Source organism: Arvicanthis niloticus, chromosome 1, assembly GCF_011762505.2.
Source record: "Arvicanthis niloticus isolate mArvNil1 chromosome 1, mArvNil1.pat.X, whole genome shotgun sequence".
In the NCBI taxonomy this organism is placed as follows: Eukaryota; Metazoa; Chordata; class Mammalia; order Rodentia; family Muridae; genus Arvicanthis; species Arvicanthis niloticus.
Window position 1 is genome coordinate 74,439,326 of NC_047658.1, and position 21,800 is coordinate 74,461,125.

Genomic DNA, 21,800 nt, shown 5'->3' on the forward strand with positions numbered 1-21,800 from the left:
TGCTGTGCCATCTCACCAGCCCAAATATTAAGGGTTTTGTTTGTTTACTTTGTTTTGTTGTTGTTGTTTTCTAAGAAAGGATTTCTCTGTGTAGCTGCCCTGGAACTCACTCTGTAGACCAGGCTGGCCTCAAACTCACAGAGATCCACCTGCAGCTGTTTCCAAAATGCTGGGATTAAAGACATGCACCACCACCACTTGGTGAAATGTTGATTTTATATTTTATCTTTTCATTAAAAATATACTTTTTTAAAATCTGAAGTAATAAACTCCAGTACTAGTAGGTGGTAGCCTTTATTTAGAAAATCTATAGAATAAAATATTCTTGTGGAGTACATGGGGTGGAATTCAGAAACCAGATTCAAGGCCTGGCAAGAACTTCAAGACACCTCAATAGAACTATCCTAGCTGGGTGGTGGTGGTGCATACCTTTAATCCCAGCATTTGGGAGGCAAAGCCAGGAGGATCTCTGTGAGTTTGAGGCTGGTCTACAGTGCAAGTTCCAGGACAGCCAGGACTACACAGAGAAACCTTGCCTCAAAAAAACAAACAAAAAGAAATCCTAACCCACAACAGCACTAAGGTAAAAAGACAAAAGCCTGAGACCTGAACTTGAGAAATGCCAGGGCTTAGAGAGCCAGCAAGGGAGAGGACAGGACAGGAAAGGAAAGGAAGCCAAGAAGAAACTTGAGAGTAAGAGAGGAATTGAGAGAAAGTAACATCATGGATAAGATCCAAGGGAAGGAATTCAAGGACTATTAAACGGTCAACAGCATCAACTGCTGCAAAGATTTCCAATAAGGTCAAAGCAAAAAACAGAATTCTTTGAATTCAGCATGATGAAGGTCGTGAACCCCCATAGTCTGTTCCACATCAGCAGCAAATTGAGGGGTCCAGTGTGGTGAACTGAGCAAACAGAATGTAGGTAACTAAGTGAAGGCCCTCCATGTGAGAAGCTTGGAAGAAACAAGAGGTAGAAACCAGAGCATAGACTAGAGCATAGAGTTCGATTTGGAGCCAGGTATAGGATGTAGCCTTTAACCTTAGCACTGAAGAAGAGGCAAGCAGAACTCTACATATTAAGTTCCAGGACAGCCAGGGTCATATAGAGAGACCCCATCTCAAAAGAAAAAAAATGTGAGTTTGGTTTGGGAGACTGGAGAGATGGCTCAGCTATTAAGAGTATTGGCTGCTCATCTAGTGAACCCCAGCACCCATAGTGTCTCACAACCATCTGTAACTCCAATTCCAGGGGATCTGATGCCCTCTTCTGGTCTCTGAGGGCACTGCATGTATGTGGTGCACAGGCACATGCAACCAAAACACCCTTATGTGCAAAAATTAAATCAAAAAAAAAAAAAAAAAAACTTAAAGATTCTAGTTTTGTGGAATGGAGATTCCTCAAGAAACTAAAGACAGAGCTTTTGGGAGACAGAGGCAAGAGGATCTCAATTTGGAGGCCAGTCAGGGCTACATATCTAGACCCTGATTCAAAATATTTTTTATAAATTTAAAAACTAAAAAAAAAATTAGGAGAGGATGTCTAGAGAGATGGCTTAGTGGTTAAGAATGCTTGCTGCTTCTGCAAAAGACCCGAGTTTGGTTCCCAGAACTCATATTAGGATGCTCACAGCACTTGTAATTCTAGCTCCAGGGGATCCTACTTGTCTGGCCTCTATGCATAGCCTTGTATATGTGGCATACACTTACACAGACACATATGCTTTCTTGTAGTGCTGTAGTGCTGGCTGTCTTGGAACTCACTCTGTAAACCAAGCTAGCCTTGAACTCAGAGATCCAGCTGTCTTTGCCTCCCGAGTGCAGGGATTAAAGATTTGAACCAACACATCTGGGTCACATTTACTTTTATTTTTGTGTACTGGGAAAGGATTAAGGCCAGAAGGGAGCTCTGCATGCCTAGGAGCATGAGTTATAGGTTGCTGTGAGCTGCCTGACGTAGGTTCTGGGTTCCAAACTCAGGTTCTTTAGGAAAGTATTACATGCTCTTAACTGCTGACCCTTCTTCTATCCAGCCCCCACATAAAGAAACAAACTAACCAGAAACAGAGATTGTTTCAAACCCAGAAACCCCACTCCTATGTCTAATTCGTTTTACTAGTAGCAGATTTTCCAGCACTCCTACACTCAGTTATGAAACTGTCTGGGAAAGGGGTGCTTTAGAGACCCACCCTTCCTGTTCTTTATTTATATGGGGTCTTAGTCACACAACCCACTTCACAGTAGACTCCAAACTCAGAACTAATCTCCCATAGTGATCAATTCAGAGATGGGCACATGACCAAAGAAGAACATGGAAATCAGGCCCAGCGATTTTCCTGAAACTATCAAGCACAGGGTAAGCTTGGCAGCATCTTGCCACTAAGAAGGTGGTGCCTTTCCTCACAATGAGGCCAATCTGAATAAAGGAGGAGGGGGAGGAAGGGGGGAGGGAGAAAGAGGAGGAGGGTTGAGGATAGAGGGGCCTGACAATATCAACTTAATATCTATACTTACCTTTGCTTGAAGTCATAGTTGTCAGCCACGTAAACCAACAAATTCTCTCACTGCTTCTATAACTTCAAGTTTTGTTTTTTACAACTGAGGAGTTGTGATGAGTGTAATTATGGCAGATTTCACCTGCTGCTGCTCATTCCTGCCCTCATTTCTCCGTAATCCCCTCTGTATCACCTAAGCCCAGGATCTGAAAAACAGAGCTCTCGAATTTCCTTGTCGGCTCCTTTTTCAGTTAAGTCTGAAGGTGAAGGGAAGGAAAATCTCTCCCTCCTTTTCTCTTGATGTGTCTAGACACATCAGCAGTGGTTCCTACATAACAGACATAGGGATGGATCCAGAAGCACTGGCAATACAAGGCAGTCTAGATGTGTTCGCCCCAGGTTCTGCATCTTTGGACAAGACCTCCACTCTGTTTTGCTACTCTAAGCCACAGTTGGCAATCAGCTTCTTAGTGTTTGGGTGATGCTGTTCTCCCCCACAGCCATCCCCAAACCTGAACTTTATAACAACTTTTTTTTTTTTTTTTTTTGCTTTAAATTCTCATCTACTCGGAATTTCCAGAGTGGTTTCTGCAGCCACACTATATAATGATTGGTGCAACACACTCCTAGTCTGTAATCCCAGCACTTGGAAGGTGGAAACAGAAGAAAAGGGAGTTTAAGGTAACTCTCAGCTACAAAGAGAGTTTAAGGTCAGCCTGGGCCATATAAGACCCTATCTCCAAAACCCAAACAAACATAAAACAACTCAGAAAAACTAGGTTTCTCAACAGAGAGTCAAAAGGGTTGGCTGGGGTTTGAAGTCAGACATGTCAATTCTGACGTTCCCTTCCTCTGACCTCTAGCTTGGTGTTTTATTTCCTTCTCAATTTTATATCTAGATAAAAGTGACAGGGAGGCAGAGAAATGAGAGCAGTTCACATGATCAATCCCGGGTGGAGAAAATGATTTTCAGAGCAGAGAAGACAGGAAGGAAGGAAGAGAGGAGAAGCAAGGGTGGGGATGGAGTGTGTGCGTGGAAGCAGGATAGAGCTTGGGCTCGAACATGGGATGCTGGACTCAGAGATTTCTTCACAGGCAAAACAGTTGTGAGTGCTGAAGAGCAGCTGAAGTGGGGAACATCTGTGTACAAAACGTTTGCCACCAAGAGGACACAGTGAGGAGGGTGGCAGACAATGGTCATAAGAATGGCAGAGAGAGGAGCTGGAGACTCAGGGGTTAAAGTGCTTGCTCCACAAACATGAGAACCTGATATGGCATCACCAGAAACCCAGTTGATAAATGCTGGTGGATAGAGGCCAGGTGGACTGAGAGCTGGCAAGAATAGCCCTGAGTGCTGGGTTTGACCGAGAGAGCCTACCTCACTTGTAAGCAGGAAGAGTGATCCGGGATGAATCCTGACCTTGACCTTGGGCTTCCACATGCACACCCACACAACATGCACATGCACCTACATACATGTCCACACATTCAAAACTATGCATATACCATGCTAGACAGGCATTCTACCACTGAGTTATATCCCCAACCATCATTTTATTTTATTTTATTTTTATTTTGAAAAAGAGGTCTTGCTATGTTGCCCAGACTGGCCTCAAACTCATTCTGTAGCCCAGGTGGCAATCGATGGCTTAGTGATCCTCCTGCCACCCAATCTCTCCAGTAAGTGGGATCACAGCACAGGCCTGTGCCAGGTGCAACAGTATGGCCATTTTGAAGAAGTCAAAGAGAATAGGACATAGATATTCAGACTAAAACCTCCACTTTGAGGCTAGAGAGATGGCTCAGCAATTAAAATTACTAGCTTCTCTTCCAGATGATCCAGGATCAATTCTCAGCACCCAAGTAGCAGCTCACAACTGTCTAGTAATTCCAGTCCCCGGGGATCAGCTGTCTTCTTCTGTCCTCCACCAGCACTGGGCATGCACGTGGTGTACCAACATACACATGGGCCAAACACCCAAACTCATATAATAAAATTAAAAGGCAAACAAACAAACAAAAAACAAATACCCCCATCCCTCCTAGCTAGAATTTTAGGGTTTTTTTATTATTATTATTTATTTAATTTTAGGCTCTGAAACAAACCAACCCCAAATCTCAGCTGAATTTGGAAGGGAAAGGGACTCTCAGCTGAGATCCACTTGTCAGAACTCTCTAACCCGGTGGGTGTAAGTTTGAAGTCTAACCCTTTTTGTTGGTTTCTGAGCAGAAAAGAAGCAAGCATTATGCCTTCTGTGCAGGAGGCATCTGCTGGCCTCTAGGGTGAAAACACAGTGGAGGATAAAGGGGGATCAGACCACCCTTGCTGGCAGACTGTACATAGCTCCAGCAGATGCCCCAGAGGCTGATTCTGTTCATGCATCTCACTGTCCAGCTTTCAGTCACTCCTCTGTCTCCAGCCTGCCACTGCTGCACACTGGTGTGCTTATTTTCAGCTTTGTCTTCATTCCACTTGTGCTTAATTAACTCAAGGCAATAAAATCTTGACTGCTGACTTCTGCCAGAACTACAACTTGAGCCATCCACCCACCTACCCACCCACAGAAGACATTCCATGACAACTCCAAGCCAACTCACTTCTAAGAGTGTAGGTTCCCTAAGCCCTGTAGCTCCTGATGCCCAAGGGCCACTTGTGAACCATTTGCAGGTTAGGTTAGAGTCTAAGCTCTCTTACATGCTGTGCATACTCAAAAGTTTCTCTTTCTACTCTGGTCTTTTTTCTCACTATGTGTAGATAGATTAGACTAAATCATGTTCTGGGCTGGGAAGGTGGCTTAGTTGGTGGAGTGCTTGTCTAGCATTCATCAAGAACCCGGTTTAATCTCCAGCATGGCAAAACCTGGGCATAGTGGTACATGCTGTAACCTTAGCATTGGAAAGGTCAAGACAGTAGGATTAGAGATGTTCCAAGACATCCTTTGCTACATGGGGAGTTTGAACATGAAGCCAGTCCAGGTTTCAAGAGATCCTGCCAGAAAAAGAACAGAGGAGGAGGAGCAAGAGGAGGAGAAGGATCAGTAGGGTCAGAAGAAATAAAAGGAAAAGCAAGCAGTGAAAGGCTTATGGTTTGCATTCAACAGGCTTCTCTCTGTTTCCGACAGCCTCTTTTGAGCTCAGGAGTCTCAAAAGAATAGCTGCTTCAATGGGAAAGATGGCTCAGCTTTTAAGAGTGTGCATTGCTCTTGACTAGGATCCACATTTGATCCCTAGCACCCACGTGGGCAGCTCATAACTGCCTGTAACTCCAGCTCCAGGGGATCCAACTCCTCCCACCTCTGCGGGCCCTGCACTCACATGGACATACCCATACATGTTCATATTCTTTTAAAAATGATAAAATAATAAATATTTTAAAGGAGTTGATAACTTTTCAATACAAATAAAGAAGTTTGCTTCATTATTAACACTCCATGATTCAAGTGACGAAACCATCTGGGTTTATTAGGATGAAAATGGAGAGGTGGGCTGGGCTGGGCTAATTCCCATCAGGGCTTTTTATTGACTGCAGCCGAGGATGCTGTTCACTTTCTGGGGCTGAGGGACACTCTTGGCTGCATTCAGTTTGTCTATACTGCTATAGCAGTACAAATTGGGCCCGTGGATAAGGTACAAGCTGGGACCATTGGAAGAACATGCGTTGGGGCCAAGGGACTTTTCCAAACAAAGGGCTCCATCAACTTTCTCATGGGGCCAGGAAAGCTCTGTCCATGTCGCCTGGGCTCCTGACTTCAGGTCCAGCCACCAAAGCCGCCGTCCTGGGAAGAAGACAACAAACTTAACATAGTTAACATATTGCATTCTAAATTATGCAAATCTTGAATTAGCTCTTCTCATGCCCTCCTGGTCATCTATGCCATGAAGAGTTAGAAAAACAAGATACCCCTTAGTACTGACAGACACCTCACCTGATGTGACATAGAGCCTGGAAGAACCAGGGCAGGTAAAGGCTGCGTCTATGGTCTCAAGGCTGATCCCAGGAGGGCTCCCAAGTTCCTTCTCCAGCCGCTTTGGATAACCACTTACTAGGTTATTGCCTCCCTTAGTCAGGAAAACATATACTTGAGTGCCCTAGGAAACAAAGGAGAGCAATCAACATAAACCTGTATAGCCTTGTCCGTGTTTCCAGTTTAAGCCTTTGTCCCAATACACACCTGGATCAGATAGACTTTATCATCCCAGGAAAAGGCAGCATCTACTGTTGAAGGACCCTGAGGCCAGTGATGAGCAATGGGCCAGCTATGCCATCCATCACGGCTGGAGTCCAGACGCCAGTAGTGGGAGCCTGTGAGACATCAGAGGTAGCGCTAGTGCTGGTGATAAAGGCTTTTGTGGTGAAGGGACAGACAGTGGGTGCAAGTTTGAGTCATGAGAGAAATGGAATGCATCCAGGGGCCAAGAAGGAAGAGGCAGAGTGAGAGGAGAGCCATTGGTGCTGGGGCTAGCAGGGGCCTGATAGAAAGGAAATCATGCAGAACAGCAGACCAGGCTTCTGCAAGTGTGGTGGTGTATGCAAGTAAGGCACATGCACATGTGTATGAGGGACACATACAGTCATGTATGTGTGTAGAGGACACAGAAGGATGTCAGCTGTCCTGTTCTATCATCCTCTGCCCCATTCTCTTGAAAACTAGATCTCTCACTGACTCTAGAGCTAGGCTGGTAGCCAGCAAGCCCCAATAATCCTCTGTCTCTATACCCCAACAGTAATGGGGTTACAGTTGTACATCCTGGTTTATCTGGCTTTTTATATGGATCCTGGAGAATCCAAACTCAGTTCCTCACTTAGCAGCTAGCATCCTAACTCACTGAGCAATCTCTCCAATCTCTTTTATTATGATAATAACATATTAAAAGAATGTAAGACTCTGGGCTGGAGAGATGGCTCAGCAGGTAAGAGCACTGACTGCTCCCCCAGAGATCCTGAGTTCAATTCCCAGAAACCACATGGTGTCTCACAACCATAATGGGATATGATGCCCTCTTCTGGTATGTCTGAAGACAGCTACAGTGTACTTAAATACCTAAAATAAATAAATCTTATAAGAAAAATTAAGACTTCTATTTTAGTTCCCTCATAGAGGCAGGGGGAGGGAGGATGGGACAGGGAGTTCCAGAGGGGAGACCTGGAAAGGGGATAACATTCAAAATGTAAATAAAGAAAATATCCAATAAAGGAAAAAAAATGCTGCAGATTAAAAGCAAAGCAAATAAAAGCAATGAACAAGTTTTAAAAAGAAAGAAAAAGAAAAGGGCAAGATAAAAAGTAAGAGATCATGCTAATAAAAAATTAGAGATGATATCCCAACCAAATGATATAACTTGCCACAAATCACCTAACTGTGCATGGATGAAAAAGATGTTCTGGGATGAGGGGCACAAGAATTAGTTGCATAGAATCTCCCTATTTTGTTATAAACATGGGTGGTAATAAAAACACCTTATCTTAGCTAATGAGTATATACAGGAATCATCAATTAGACAGGAACTGTTCAGAGAGACTGCATTGTAAGATGATGAGTTCATGTTTTGAAATATCAAGGGCTTTGGTATGTTTACGCAAAATGTTGAACTGTCTGGTAGTTGGAACTACCAAACTGAAAAGATTAGTGCTGTCGAATTTTTCTTTTAAGTAATTTATTTAGGGTTAGAATGGATGACCAAATTCTCAATGAAACGTTACAGTAAAAATGCTAGACTTTTCTGAGAATGATTTCCTGCCTTGATTAAAAATGAAAACTTTTTGGTGGAGACCCTTGTCCATTCTTTCCTATCTATACACTGATCGACAGTTACAGGATGTTCAAGAGGGCATGAAGCTTCCTATGACTATGTGACAAAACAGGGAGAGTCCTGGAGACATGGTGCCAGGGATCTGTACTGAGCAACAAGATTACCAAATATAAAAGTCCCTAGCTATACATTTCAATAATAATAAATACTGATATTCAGAGATAATAAAATCACACTGTTTGAAAAGAAGAAATAGGAGTAATCAATGAACTATAAATGAAAATGACTACTAAATACATTAACAGGTTTAAATATAAGTTTGACATCTGAGAGCTATTCAGCTAGTGACTACTAGGAAGCACAATTAGAAGAGTACATTTTGAGGATTTTTGTTTTGTAATGTATGTGTATGTGTGTGATCCCATGTAGGTACGTGAACAGTGCATGCATGTAGGGCCTGTGGAGACTAAAAGTTTCCACGTAGTAGTAGTTCTGATTTATTTTACTTTTTTAAACGTACATTGTTTTTCTAACTTAACATGGGGATAGCTAAGTTCACTATTCTGTTCAACTCCTAATATGTTTGTCAACTTTTTTTTTCATTTCTATAGATTTAAAAATGTATGTTGATAAGACAGTACCCAGTAAATATTTATTCATAAAAAAGGCTCCCATTTCCCTCCCTTTCCCTCATTACCCTGTAATTATACCTGTGTTTCTATCCTCCAATGAAATCGTTCCTATCAAGGTGAGCACTGTCCTCCAGAGGTAATGGCTCTCAGCAGCTCAGTGCTCACTGCTCCTTTTTCCTTTGAGACAGGGTTTCAGATCTCATGTATGCTATAGAGCCGTGGGTGGCCGTCATGAACTTCTGATCCTTGTGCCTTCACCTGCCATGGCCAATTTATATGGCACTGGGGATCTAGTCCAGAGCTCTGTGCATGGGAGCAATCTCTACCAGCTGAGTGAAAATCCTAACCATCCCTTCTTCATTAAACGTAAAAAAAAAAATCTTGGCTTTGATTTTAGACTCATCCAATGCACTACTTATCCTCTTTCATCTTATATCTAAAGGATCAGAGTCCCTATTTTGTCCTCTTTTCTTCTCTAAATGCCCTTAATTCTCTTGGTGTTCTCACAAATATGCTGAGGACACCTGTGAACTCTGTTTCAGACGGACCTCTCCTTTGAACTTTAGGCTCAAATTCAATTGTCTTTCTGACATATTCATTAGGTCCTGTGTCCTGTTTGGTATTCCAAACCTAGGATGTTCCAATTGATCTCTGCTTCTCTCTCTCTCACCCCCTCTTCTGTCTCTTACACACACACATACACACACTTACTTACTTTGTGGTTCTCTACTCCCCAGTGATCTTATACACTCACTATAGATGCATACTCTCTTGACTCTTATGTTGCAGGAAGTATTAAAAACGAGTGGCAGTTCCCAAGCTATTTCCAGCACCAGTGGACCACATGGCACCAGAGCTACAAAATCTCTCCACCCAACTGGCTATGCTCCCTCTGGTGGGTCACTACCACGCCAGCCCCGAGCTTCAAAACCCCCAAGGCCTTTGTGATGCACATCAGGCAAACCCATGCTTTGCTGCTGCACCTTTCTCTCTTGAACTCAGTCAAGTCTCTGCAAAAAGCAAAACACCACATAAACTTAGTTCAGAAACAATGGTAACTCAATCTCTGGGTGCAACAAGTAGAATGCTAATCTTGTAAGCCAAATTAAATCTAAATCCTCCAGTGGCGAATCCTCAAATCCCATAAACCAGGAGAAACTAGTAGGTACACCTTACCCTGACACTATCCCAAATCCATAAGTCAGCACTCCCTCCTGCTTCCTCCCTCCAACCCGGAAGTCCCTCCTACTCGCCCAATGATTGGCTCCTTTATTCATTAGGGGATTTGTTCACAAGAAGTCACTTAGGTACACGACTCACTCCTTGTCCGCAGCCCCTCCCAGGAGAGCAGAATTAGCATAAAAATACAAACAGCACCAGGCCCACCCACAACATTTGCCCTTTTCTGTTCACTTAAAAGAGTCTCATATCTCAAGATATAAATTGAGCACAACTATTACCATTTTGTAATTTATAAAGTACAAGATAGACCTGACACCCAGTCCATCATTTTTGTCAATAAAATATAACACTGTCATCTATCCTAACTTAAAAAACTTATAATTCTACACCTAACTTATGACTTGGCTTTAGATTGTATGCCATCTGAAAACCATCCTCTCAAATCCGTTCTCTCAAAGTAAATAGCCTGGGTTGGCTATGAGACTATAAGTAGTCTTTCAACCCCATCAGAAATCTGAGAATGACCAACATTAACTGAAAATATATAGGAAGCCTAACACAGCTTCTAGAACTGAGACAAATTGTAGAGACAACCTGCCTATCTATAAGGCCCTAGTAAGTCAGGAAGTTGGAGCATCTGTCTTTCAGCCTTCTGGCCCAGGACTATCTGACAGACCTTTGAAAGACAGGAGTTATTAAGGATGAGCCTATTCTGTCTTGACAGAACTAAGCTGTCCTAACCTGTAACTTGTGTCCTTTTTCTGGACAGTATTTTGTCTATAGATGAAATGAGGCAATTCTTGCCTAGTGGCTGTCTCACCACAGTTGGAGCAACACCATTGATGCTCAATTTCTTCTTTGAATCTAAGAAAGAGATGCTGTCAGGAGCAGACTTGTCTCTACAATAAGCGAATAAATAACATTAAGTGTCACATTCTGTGGATTCTGATGTTTTTGAAAACCAACTATTTATGTAAAGTAATCGGGACTGTTCTCTGTTAACTATTCTCAGCTATTTCTAATTAAAATATCTGAAAACATCCTAACAATAAACCCAAGCCATGAATTTGCTATTTGACCCTTAACTCACAGGCTTAATCATCTCAGATCAATTTATAATGACAGCTATAAAGGACTGGGTCTAAGCCTTGTTCATTTAAGATTTTTGTATCAATAGAAGAAATTTATACCAATGAAATCCTTGCTTTTGCATCAAAATAAATTCTGTACCATTTAAGAAATTATGACTTCAACTTAGTAACAATTATAAAGATTTCAACCTAGTGAGATTATGGCTATACCATCAATTCTAGCTATTTTCTCCCTGTTCCAATTATGACCATTTCTACATTTCCTAGAAAGACAATCTATAATAATCCCCTCTAGCCCCAAAGCCAGGGAACTGGGGTGGTGACTCGTCATAACTTCTTCAAGTTGAACATGGGCACTGAGACATTTTGAAGGTGGGGGAATGGCAGGGAAAATAGGGGAGTTGATTGGCCTTAAGAAGGCCACACCAACTATTGTATTAGTCTCTGATGTCTGTGTCCTGACTGGATTAGGCTGAATGTCATCAAGAATGAAAGACATCAAGAATTCAAGCAGGTCAGTTCAGCATGTCTGATGAGGAGACTCACCAAGGCTGTATATTCTGTAATATACAAATCTCAAAACAAAATTTTAGTATCATCAAGGTAACCTTTTGGTTTGATTCTCTGGAATCTAGTCCACTGGGGGTCTCCCTTCATCATATCTGATCCATATAACTCTGGAAGATGTATAGACACTAATCACCTTTTCTAAAAACACAAAGACAAAACCTTTCTCCAAAATCAGCATATACTTGAGCCAGTAGCCAGTAAAACCTTTATTTTGACCTCTCTCCTAGAGGAATAATATAACCACGAAACTCAAAATCACACCCATTTAGAAAATGAAACAATCTAAAACAAATGAAGTAAACTAAAATACTGTATGTGCCCATTCTTAGGCCCTTTCCATTCTGCCAAGCAGGATAATAACCCAAGATTCCCGTGGAGCCCACGTTAGACAGAATTTGAGTATCCTGTGAGGCGTATTAGAGCAACATATCTTTATACCATCTTCAAAACAACTGATTCACTCTTCTATCCATACCTGCTTATAAGCAGGCAGCTAGTCAAAGCAGGATTTAAACCCAGAATTCCCGTGGACAGAATTTGAGTATCCTGTAAGTCGAAATAAAGCAAACTATCTTCATACCATCTTACTGTAAGTTCGGCTCTCTGCCTGGGGCCACAGACATTTACAATTAATACCTGATTATAGCAGGTAATTATTGTCGCTGCTCTCTCTACTTGGAGTCAGTGACTAATTTTCCCTCTCCTAGTTCCGAACCATGGGCAAAATTCCCCACGTGACTCAGACAAATCTGTGTATAAATCTTTCCTAATGGCAAACAATCCCATTTTTATAAATTCAAAGTTCACTCAGTTATCTACCCTAAGAAGTAGGCTTTTTCATTCTCCTCTTTCAGAGCAGCCTGCAATTCCCCACAGCAGGGGACCTCAGGGCTGCTTTCTTTGTCTCCATTCCCGCTCACCCCATCCCACCTCCATGCTGCTTGAGTCATGTGACTCATCTTTCTCTCACTTAGAAAATGAAACTTTAACTCTCAGGCTACTAATCTTAAATTTCTAGTGGATTCCTACCCAACATGTCGGTTTGCCACCTGTTCTTACCATGACATATAATGAGCTCAGATCTGTATTGTCAGAACATGTATGTTTCATTGCAGCTGTATGTTTTCATTAAGGTGTGCATTCATGCTGAGCTATAGTCCATGTAGTTGTATATTTTCAGTCGAACTTGTTACTCACAACATGTCATATTTTCTCAGTAGTTAGAAACTAAAAAAGTATTTCTATTTCTCTGTGCCCTTGCCAGTTAGGCCACTTTTGCTGCATATATCTCAGGTTGAATGTAATTTGGTGGTTCCCTCCTCATTTTGGAGATGTCCTCAGTGTAGGGAGTGCTGGTCACCTCCAGCCTGAGGAGTTATATGTCCCCAGATGTCATGAGATGGCTTTTACCAACTGATGACAAATGTCAAGGTTGGGTCTCTTGCTTGGACTCTTTTTGAAGCTACATCATAAGGGTCTACAGTACTCAATGTTTCTTTTCTGTTTCTTAGCAGTGAAGACAGCTCATCCCCAAGTGACACTGAGATGCTAAAGAGCAAGGAATGCAAGCAGGCATGGACACACAGAGCTCCAGAGAGCAAATGACAGTCAGAGGACTCAGCAGAGCAAGAGAGACATGAGAAATTAGTGTGGGTGGAGGGGCCCACAGACTACACAGACAGGGGCATAGATGACACTGAGAAGCAGACAGATAGAAGACATGGAAGGAAGGCCTGGACGATGAGTGATAAGGCTGAACTATGCATCTGAGGAGATGAGGGATGGTAAGTAGAGGTGAAATACAAAGGGGTAAACAATAGGACATGGTGATGAAAGTGGAGAGGCTACGTCAGAGAGAACAGGCACAAGTGAGTGAGACAGGGGTAGACTTGGGGAATCTTGGGGCAGCCTCTCACCACTGAAGGCATAGGTGGCACCACGATGGTCAGACAGCAGTGCAGACAGGCCAGGATCTGGGCTACAACGTGAATACATAGGATGGGTGCTATTCCCATGAGCAGTTCCATTTCTGTGTCTACCATGGCCTGGAAGAGAAACAGGTAATGGGAACATGAACACACACAGACACACACAAACACATTACAGGGAGAGCTGGGGTTAGAGTAGGATCTGAAAATGAAGAGATAGCTACCACTAGGAGAAATGTGGGCTTCCCCTGATGGAGGGTAATGGGAAGAATCGCACCTAAGATGCTGGAGCACAGAGTTAAGGTGGGAGATGAATATATGAGGCCAGAAAGCTCAGACAGCACAGATAAAATCCAGTCAGTTCCAGGGGCTGAGGGTTTCTTACCTCTGCCAGGGCAGGATATGAAGTAGTCACGGGCATCCAGAGGGTATCTGGGAGGCACCTCTCCTGTGACAGGGTTGAATCGCAGGAACTTGTTACCCTGGAAGCAGTAGTAGCGTTCAAGCCACCTCAAGGCTGCAGTACAATTCCCAACAGCTGGCCAAGAACGTTCCTTTTGGGTTCTTGTGGTAAAGTCCCAGAACCACTTGCGGTTACCTATGGCCAAGAAACCAAAAGTCATTCAGTAAAGTTGGGGTATGCATACCCTGGGCTTGCACTGGAGCCCAGGAATAGGCTAGATACAGTGGATGGCTACATGGAACAAACAAGCATAGCAGGGAGGCAGTTGAATAAATGGACCATACATCAAAAGCCAGTAGCAAGGTACATACGACCAACCCAGTGATAGGAAGAGTTGGTGAAAGTCAGAGAAAGAGGAAACAAACCAAAATCTGAGGTAGGCATTATATAGACAAGAAAGGAAGCCGAAGACAAATTTGCTATGCAGGGAATAGTGTGGAGTTTCTGGAGCCAAGGTCAGGGATATTAGAAGGTCAATAGGAATTAGTCTTGGTGAGACCATAAGGCCAAGGAACACAAGTCTGTCCCAGGGCGTAAGGAATAAGGGAGAATTTGGGCCAGGTCCCTTCATTAGAATGACTTCTACTCTTTAGTCTATTTGACCTCTAGCCTGTAACTGATGGTTCCATTTTCTTTCCTTATGAAGCCAACAGTGACTCTTCTGCCATCACCATGTGTACCATGACTCCATCTCTGTGCTTGGTTTCCTGTGTGGCTATACCTTGGAAGAAGAGGACACCTTCACTCTGGCATTCTCCACGGTGGCATTCCACAGCTGCATCCGGTGGGTATGGGATTCCAGGAAACTCTTCTTGGAACAACTTTGGATACCCATTTTCCTTCTTTTCAGGCGGATACACCCAGACTTTGTCTTCCTGCATGCAAAAAACCACTGTCTTGGGAGCTGTTCACCTCCAGATGCACTGCATGTAAATGCATCTTTGCTCCATTGTGCTTATACAGTGTCTCCTTACAACATCATGCATTTTCAGTCCACAGGTGGAGTACAACATGTTACCCCTTGTACAATACATACTCTCAACAAATAAAGCCACCTTACTGAGAATGCACATACACCTGGCTATGTATAACCAGACACTCCCGTGGCACACTTAATTTCAGCTCTCTTAGTTTTGGCAAGCACATCCACAAGTAGTTATCCTCTAACCACTCACACATTCATATATTCATTTGCCCATTTATTTATGAATTCGTTCAAGAAACACATGCTGAATGACTATTACAGCGCTACGAGAGGCACTGAGCATCCAGGGATAACAAGATCCCCTGAAAACAACTAACTGCTACATCCCCAGCCGTTCAGCCACCAAAATGAAAAAGTATATCAAAAGCACATTGAGAATATGGGGGGTTGTCTAACTACGTCTGGAAAAGTCCCAGAAAGTTTCAGAGTGGGGAGGAAGTATATGGCCAAAGACTTGAAAAATGAGTGAGAATTTTCCGGAGGACGGCAGCATAGAGGACTCTAACACGTACAAAGTACTCAGAAGACTTTGTGTAAACTTATGCTACTGGTACACAGTGAACATGGCAGGGGAGGAAAACAGCGAGGCCAGCTTTCTCAGGACCACATGCACCTGGCACATGGTACCCAGGTACACAATAGTACTGAGACAGGAAACACAGAGGAAAGGTTGATTTGTAAGAAAGATGCTAAATTTATTTAGGAGGATGCTGCATTTGAGGTATTTGGGGGAAAGCTCAGTCACAGATTTTTCAACAAAAAAAGTGAAAAGCGATTTCCAAGGCTCAGGAGAGTGATCCAGATCTGGTATCTAGAGCACAGAACCCTCAAAGCCATGGCAGTGGCTGAAATCACCCAGGGAGAGTACATAAAAAGCCTCAGAGTAGATCCCCAAACAACAGACATTTTGGGACTGATTGTGCTAATCAATGCTGTCAGCCTCACACAGCTAGAATCACAGCAAAGGAGGGAACCTCAACTAAGAAAATGCCTCCTTAAGTTCTGGCTCTAGGAAAGCCTGTAGGGCATTTTCTTAATTAATGGTAGAGGGCACAGCCCACTGTGGGCAGTGCAATCCCTAGGCTGGTGGTCCTAGGTTCTGTAAGAAAGCGTGCTGAGCAAGCCACGGGGAACAAGCCAGTAAGCAGCACCCCTCCATGGCTCTGCATCAGCTCCTGCCTCCAGGTCCCTGTCCTGTTTGCATTCTTGTCCTCAATCCCTTTGATGAACTGTTAATGTAAGTATAAGCCAAATAAACCCTTTCTTCCCCAAGTTGCCTTTGGTCATGGTGTTTCATCATAGCAATAGAAACCCTAACAAGTATACTTGTTAAGAAGAGGATATGGAAAGAGGCAGGAGAGGAAATGAAGTTGTTGGTTAGGGACATCCCAACCAGACACACCCTCTGACAAGTTAGGAGTTCTCTTCCTATGAGCAGTTTGGTCCGGGGCCTGGATCTTTATGAACAAAAGTTGTTTGTCCCCTTGGCCAGGTGCCATTGCATTGGGAACAACTTGCCCCACATATAAACAAGACCAAATATAGGATCATAGAAGCCAAGGAAAGAAATTGCAATAGTTAGGAATAGTAAGGCTAGCTAGAACTAGATTAGGAATGAAAAACAGTTATTGGATATTGGCTTTGGTTTTTCCTGCCAACAGGTGTTCTCTCTCTCTCTCTCTCTCTCTCTCTCTCTCTCTCTCTCTCTCAAACACACACACACAGAGAGACATGGAGTGAGTGGGAAGATTCCTTTTTTAGGAGGGTATGGCACAGGGGTAGGAAACTTTGTACCTATCAGCAAGAATACTCAACCATAGTTTGAATGTGTCCTCGAAGGTTATATGTAGGAAAGTTTGTTCCCATGCAACAGTGCTGGGAAGCAGAGCCTAATAAGACCTTGTTAGTTCATCAGAGACCTGCCTCATAATGGAAGTAGGTTGGCTATCATAAGAATGGGTCATATAAAAGCCAGTTTGGAGCCTTCTTGTACTCTCATGCTTTCTTTCTCTTACCTTGGTACCATCTTTCTATAGGCTATTACACAGCATGAATTCCCTTGCCAGATACCAGCACTCTGCCCCTGGACTTCCAAATTCCAGAACCGTGAGCCAAGTAAAATACTACTCATTGAAATGATCTGGTATCAGATATTCTGTTGTGGCAGCAGAAAATGGGCCGCGTCAGGCTCTGTGCCAAGGACACTCGAGGGAGGGGCTCTCATTCCAGCCCTTTCCAGCCCAGCTCTTCTCTTGACCCAGCAGTACCTTGATCAGGAAGACGCTGTCAGGACCGCGGAATGCAGCATCCACTGAGGTGATGGGATTCTTCCATCTATCTGAGATTAACTCCCGGGTCCCTGAGTGACCCCTCCACACAAATTCCCCTGAAAAACCAACACACTCTGAGCGATCCAGAACAAACCCTCAACAAATTTAGACTGTTTCAAATAAGCTGTTACTGAAACCCTCATAAAAATCCCCGAGCCCTCCTACAGGTGACGAGCCCTCTGAGGAGATTGTGCTTAGAAGCCCAACTAGTCCAACCTTAGCTTCTTTTGTTTGTTTGCATTTTAGACAGAGTCATCTATGTAGCCTGCGTTGGTCTTGAACTACTGTTCTCTACCTCAGGCTTCCCAGGGCTGGTTTGCTAGCATATACCAACATGCACAGCTTCCCCACTACCTTTAAAGAACAGCATGGTCCCATTGTGATCCATGGTGGTAGCATCAAAGCTCCAGGTATCTGAGCAGTGTTCTGGGTTAGAAAAATATCAGTGACATGTTAAAATGCAGACACAATAGAAGACAGAAAGACTCGGGGAATTAGGGTCTTACCGATTGTGTCTGAGTCTGGCTTGGTCCCATTTTCACCTTCAGCAACTCTCCCATGGGCACTAGAAAAAACAGACAGAAATCTGGGTCCATTGGGTCCTACTCCTCTTCCTTAGTTTGTGACCTAGAAACTGGGCCCATCACCCAAAAACCCAGACCACAATCCTCTATCCCTAACTGCAGCCCTACTCACGTAGGAAGAGGGCTAGCAACAGCCAGGGACCAGCACAGGCTCAGCAACACCAGGGTATTTAGTGCCACTACTGTCCTAGCCATGCTGAGCTGCAAAGGCCACACAGGACAGCACTGGGCATGAGGCTGAACTTATATAGAACTGGTAACAGCACCACCCCCACTTCCCACCCTATTGAAAACGATTTGTCTACCTTGACTATGCCAATATTGGCAGATAACATCACAGCAAATAAGGTCAAAGTCTAAAAGGAAACCTAAATCCAAGACTATCTTCCCGGCAGTAACCCTACCCCCTTCAGCAAATTTCCAGCTGGAAATCCTGGGTTTTCTACATGTTGGCAAGTACTCTACCATCCCTGGGCCTGTTCTTAATTTGTTTTTATTTTGCTGACTTGTTTGTCTTCTGGCCGATATCCAGTGAGACTCTCTTGAATACTGACAAGAGGTGGCGGTGCTCATAAATCAGAATAGGATGAATGGTTTGCCTTTCGATGTTGTTCACCTCTACAGTAGGAGGAAAGAAGAGGACGGAATGAATGTATCAAGTGTCAGGTCCAACTCAACTAAAGCCCAGGCAACTAAACAGATGGCCACGTATATGCACTTTATAATGCCTGCACACACAAACGAATGTCCTCAGAAATATTCAAGAGAACTCGTTCCAAGTATGGAAGCCTTTTCTGGAGAATATGCCTAAACCTTTTCAGCTTTATCTCTGGACTACTGTTTTGGAGCTATTGTCTCACTATTGCCATATAATACAAACCCTGTCTCAAATTCAACCCCTGCCAGGAAAAAAAAAAATTGCAAAAGATGTCGAGGGAAGGCCTGACAAGTAACAGAGCCCAAAGAGGAGGCGTCTCTTCCCCATAGTCTCTCTTGATAGTTCCAACGTAGGAGAGAAATGCTTTATTAACCTATCATAGGACATCCTGAACTGTAACTAGGATGCAAATATTACAACTGATTTCTACTCAAATGTTACCTTCTCCATACACGCTTTCTTGGCCAGCTCTTCCTACTTCTCAGCCTCTCCTTTCCTTACGTCATCACCCTACCAAAATCGGAACTATTTTCCCACCTGCTTATCTGGCTGCTTTTGTTAGTTTTGTGTCTTAAGCAATCCTGGGTTTTCTACATGTTGGCAAGTGCTCTACCATCCCCGGACTTGTTCTTGTTTTATTTTTATGTTGCTGACGTGTTAGTCTTCTTATCATTGAATTTCTGCGAATTTTCCCTCCTCGGTAGTAAGTGAACATTATTAATGGGGGTATTTCATGACAGGTACATACTGAACTCTAGGGGTCACATTTGCTTGCCACTGCCCTGTTTCCCTCAGTGTTTCAGTCCCATGCCCTGTTCCTTCCTGAGATACTACCTGCCATTCTCATCACTCCCAAAGCCTGCTTCATTTCCAACCAAGATTTGCTGCCAGCTCTGTAAAGATTTGTAGGTAGTACCCACAGATGTCTGTTCCTTAGCAACCCTCTTAGGTGGTCTTAAGGTCCTCACATCTCTCTACACAACCTGAGCAGAGGCCAGAGATAACCCTTTCCCTCCTGAGGTGCTGAGATCAACTGCGTGCCATGCTCATGGAGCGCGCAGTTACTGAGCTTACTGACCTGCTCCTTTCAACCCGAGATCACTTTTGTATTCTACAAAAATCTCCCAATAGAAAACCAGAGCTCCGCCAAATCCCTGTTGAGCTTGGGTCTACTGCTATGTATGGAAATGCTAAATTCTGTATAAGGTCTCCTAGCCTATGAGTGAAATATCCGGTTTACCACCCTTTGTTGTGGAAACCTTGTTCCTTAATTTAAAACTGTTGGTCAAATAAAAATGGTACAGCCAGTTACTGGAAGGATTAGAGGTAGGAGGATTTTAGTTACCTGATTGGGGGTTGCAGGGTCGGGGGAGAAGCAGGAGGAGAGAGGAGGGAAGATTACCCGTGAGCACATGGCCAGGAAATACAGCATTTGGGGTACACTGCTGGGGAAGTAGCCAGACCAATTGTTAGGAAAGTAGATTAGGGGTTATCCCCAGTAATTGTCAAAGCCAAATAAAATAACCATAGTGAGTCTCATTCATCTGTAAACTAGACAGGGATAAATTAAAATTGGTTCAAATACAATGTGCTGTTAGTGTCAGTCCTTCCTTGTGGGTCAGTGGGCAAAGCTAGATTCCCAAAGGACAAGGAACACTGAGGCTGGACATCCACACTCACTCACTGCAAGGCATCTCTGGCTGGATCTGCACTCATAGCTGGTGCTAAGTAGAGGCTTTAGCCTCTAATACTCTAATATAGGGCCTTTCTGGTGTCCACGGCTAACTTGTAAGCCAGTATCCCTCTGCCTAGCAGAGGCCTCTACAGAGAAACAGCACACGGGCTTGAGAAATGCCTCAGTGGTCAAGAGCATACAATGCCCTTCCAAAGGTCCTGATTTCCACTCCCTACACTCACATGGCAGCTCACAACTGTCTGATGCTGTCTTCTGGTATGTAAATATACCTGCAGACAAAGTACCACATATACATAAATAAATAAGTTTAAAATAAATAAAATGGGGGGGGGGGCTGGAAAGATGGATCAGAGGTTAAGAGTGCTGACTGCTCTTCCAGCACTCCTGAGTTCAATTCCCAGCAAACACATGGTGACTTACAACCATCTGTAAAGGGATGTGATGCCCTCTTCTGGTGTGTCTGAAGACAGCTACAGTGGGCTCATATACAGAAAATAAATAAATAGATCTTTTAAAAAATAAATAAAATGCAGAGAGAGAGTCAGAGAGACTGACACACACACACATACACAGAAAGAGAGAGAGAGAGAGAGAGAGAGAGAGAGAGAGAGAGAGAATACACAAATACTAGATGCTCATTTTATAGCTTGGCCTCTTCCCATACAGCTCTGGTCCCCTTCGTACCATTCCTAGATCCATCACCTATCTTAGAATAGTGTTTATGGCCCAAATTGTATATTGTTGTTCCCTAACTCACTTGTCTACCATTCATTTGTTTGGTGGCTTTACCAGAACTTCTTCCATGGACTTACACCCTTACACACACACACACACACACACACACACACACACACACACACACAGTGTTTCACAAACAGACAAAACGAAGTCCAACTTCTAGGCAAAAACTGTGAGTTAGAGAATTGCATCCTTCTGGGAACTCCGGGCTGTGAATTTGCTGGCAACTTTGGTGCTGGTCATAGGTCACAAGTCACAAGGTAACTCTTCTCAAGCACTCAACATGGCACTGACCTTGATTTTATGCCTCTGCTTGTCCTGATACTGTCTGGACCAAGAAACTTGTTCATGGTTATGCACAGGCACCCCCTGGAGACTACAGTGCACTCAACATTCAATCACAGGTCAGAGGCTGGGAATAATTCCCTCCTACAAACTGGTTTTCCAGACTTCCCGTCTCACTCCTCCTAACCCCTACCTCTGTGGGCTTAGGAGCAGATCCTCCTCTCTGCTCCTTTCCTGTCCTCTGTAAACCTCCACTAAGCAGAGAGGGTACAGAGACCTCTCTCCAGCTTTATTTCCAAAGAGATTCAAGCTCTGAAAAACACAGTCCCTTCCTTTTTGGTGTAGTGTTTTCAATTCTCAAAACCAGCAGCTTTTTGGCTTCCCCCAGGAAAGACTGAACACAGGCCAGCAA

The 21,800-nt window shown here is 43.6% G+C and overlaps 1 protein-coding gene and 1 long non-coding RNA gene across 3 annotated transcripts in view; one reads left to right on the forward strand and one right to left on the reverse strand.

Moving 5' to 3' along the window:
* LOC143443459 (uncharacterized) overlaps positions 1-14,249 on the forward strand; it is a 17,836-nt gene extending 3,587 nt beyond the window's left edge. The window contains exon 2 of one of the 2 annotated variants that reach the window (XR_013112462.1): positions 13,233-14,249. This is a non-coding gene — a long non-coding RNA (uncharacterized LOC143443459). The remainder of the gene's footprint in view (positions 1-13,232) is intronic. The other variant, XR_013112463.1, reaches the window with a different exon arrangement.
* Hpx (hemopexin) lies at positions 5,931-18,280 on the reverse strand. The gene is made up of 10 exons (XM_034498334.2): positions 18,124-18,280; positions 17,934-17,992; positions 17,782-17,853; positions 17,365-17,483; positions 14,834-14,987; positions 14,035-14,247; positions 13,638-13,766; positions 6,668-6,798; positions 6,422-6,584; positions 5,931-6,271 (listed from the first exon to the last, which is right to left on the reverse strand). Exons 1-10 carry the CDS (start codon positions 18,204-18,206, stop codon positions 6,012-6,014), a joined length of 1,383 nt encoding a protein of 460 aa, XP_034354225.2. The 5' UTR covers positions 18,207-18,280; the 3' UTR covers positions 5,931-6,011.
* Positions 18,281-21,800: the final 3,520 nt, after the last annotated feature.

Bases quoted from the DNA above. Each gene is read 5' to 3' on its own strand.
- Hpx (XM_034498334.2), bottom strand. From the start codon at position 18,206: ATGGCTAGGACAGTAGTGGCACTAAATACCCTGGTGTTGCTGAGCCTG. The intron at 17,854-17,933 runs GTAAGACCCTAA...TTTCTAACCCAG, and splicing joins GCCAGACTCAGACACAATCG to AACACTGCTCAGATACCTGG. The intron at 14,248-14,833 runs GTATAGCCACAC...TCTTGGCCATAG, and splicing joins AGGTGTCCTCTTCTTCCAAG to GTAACCGCAAGTGGTTCTGG.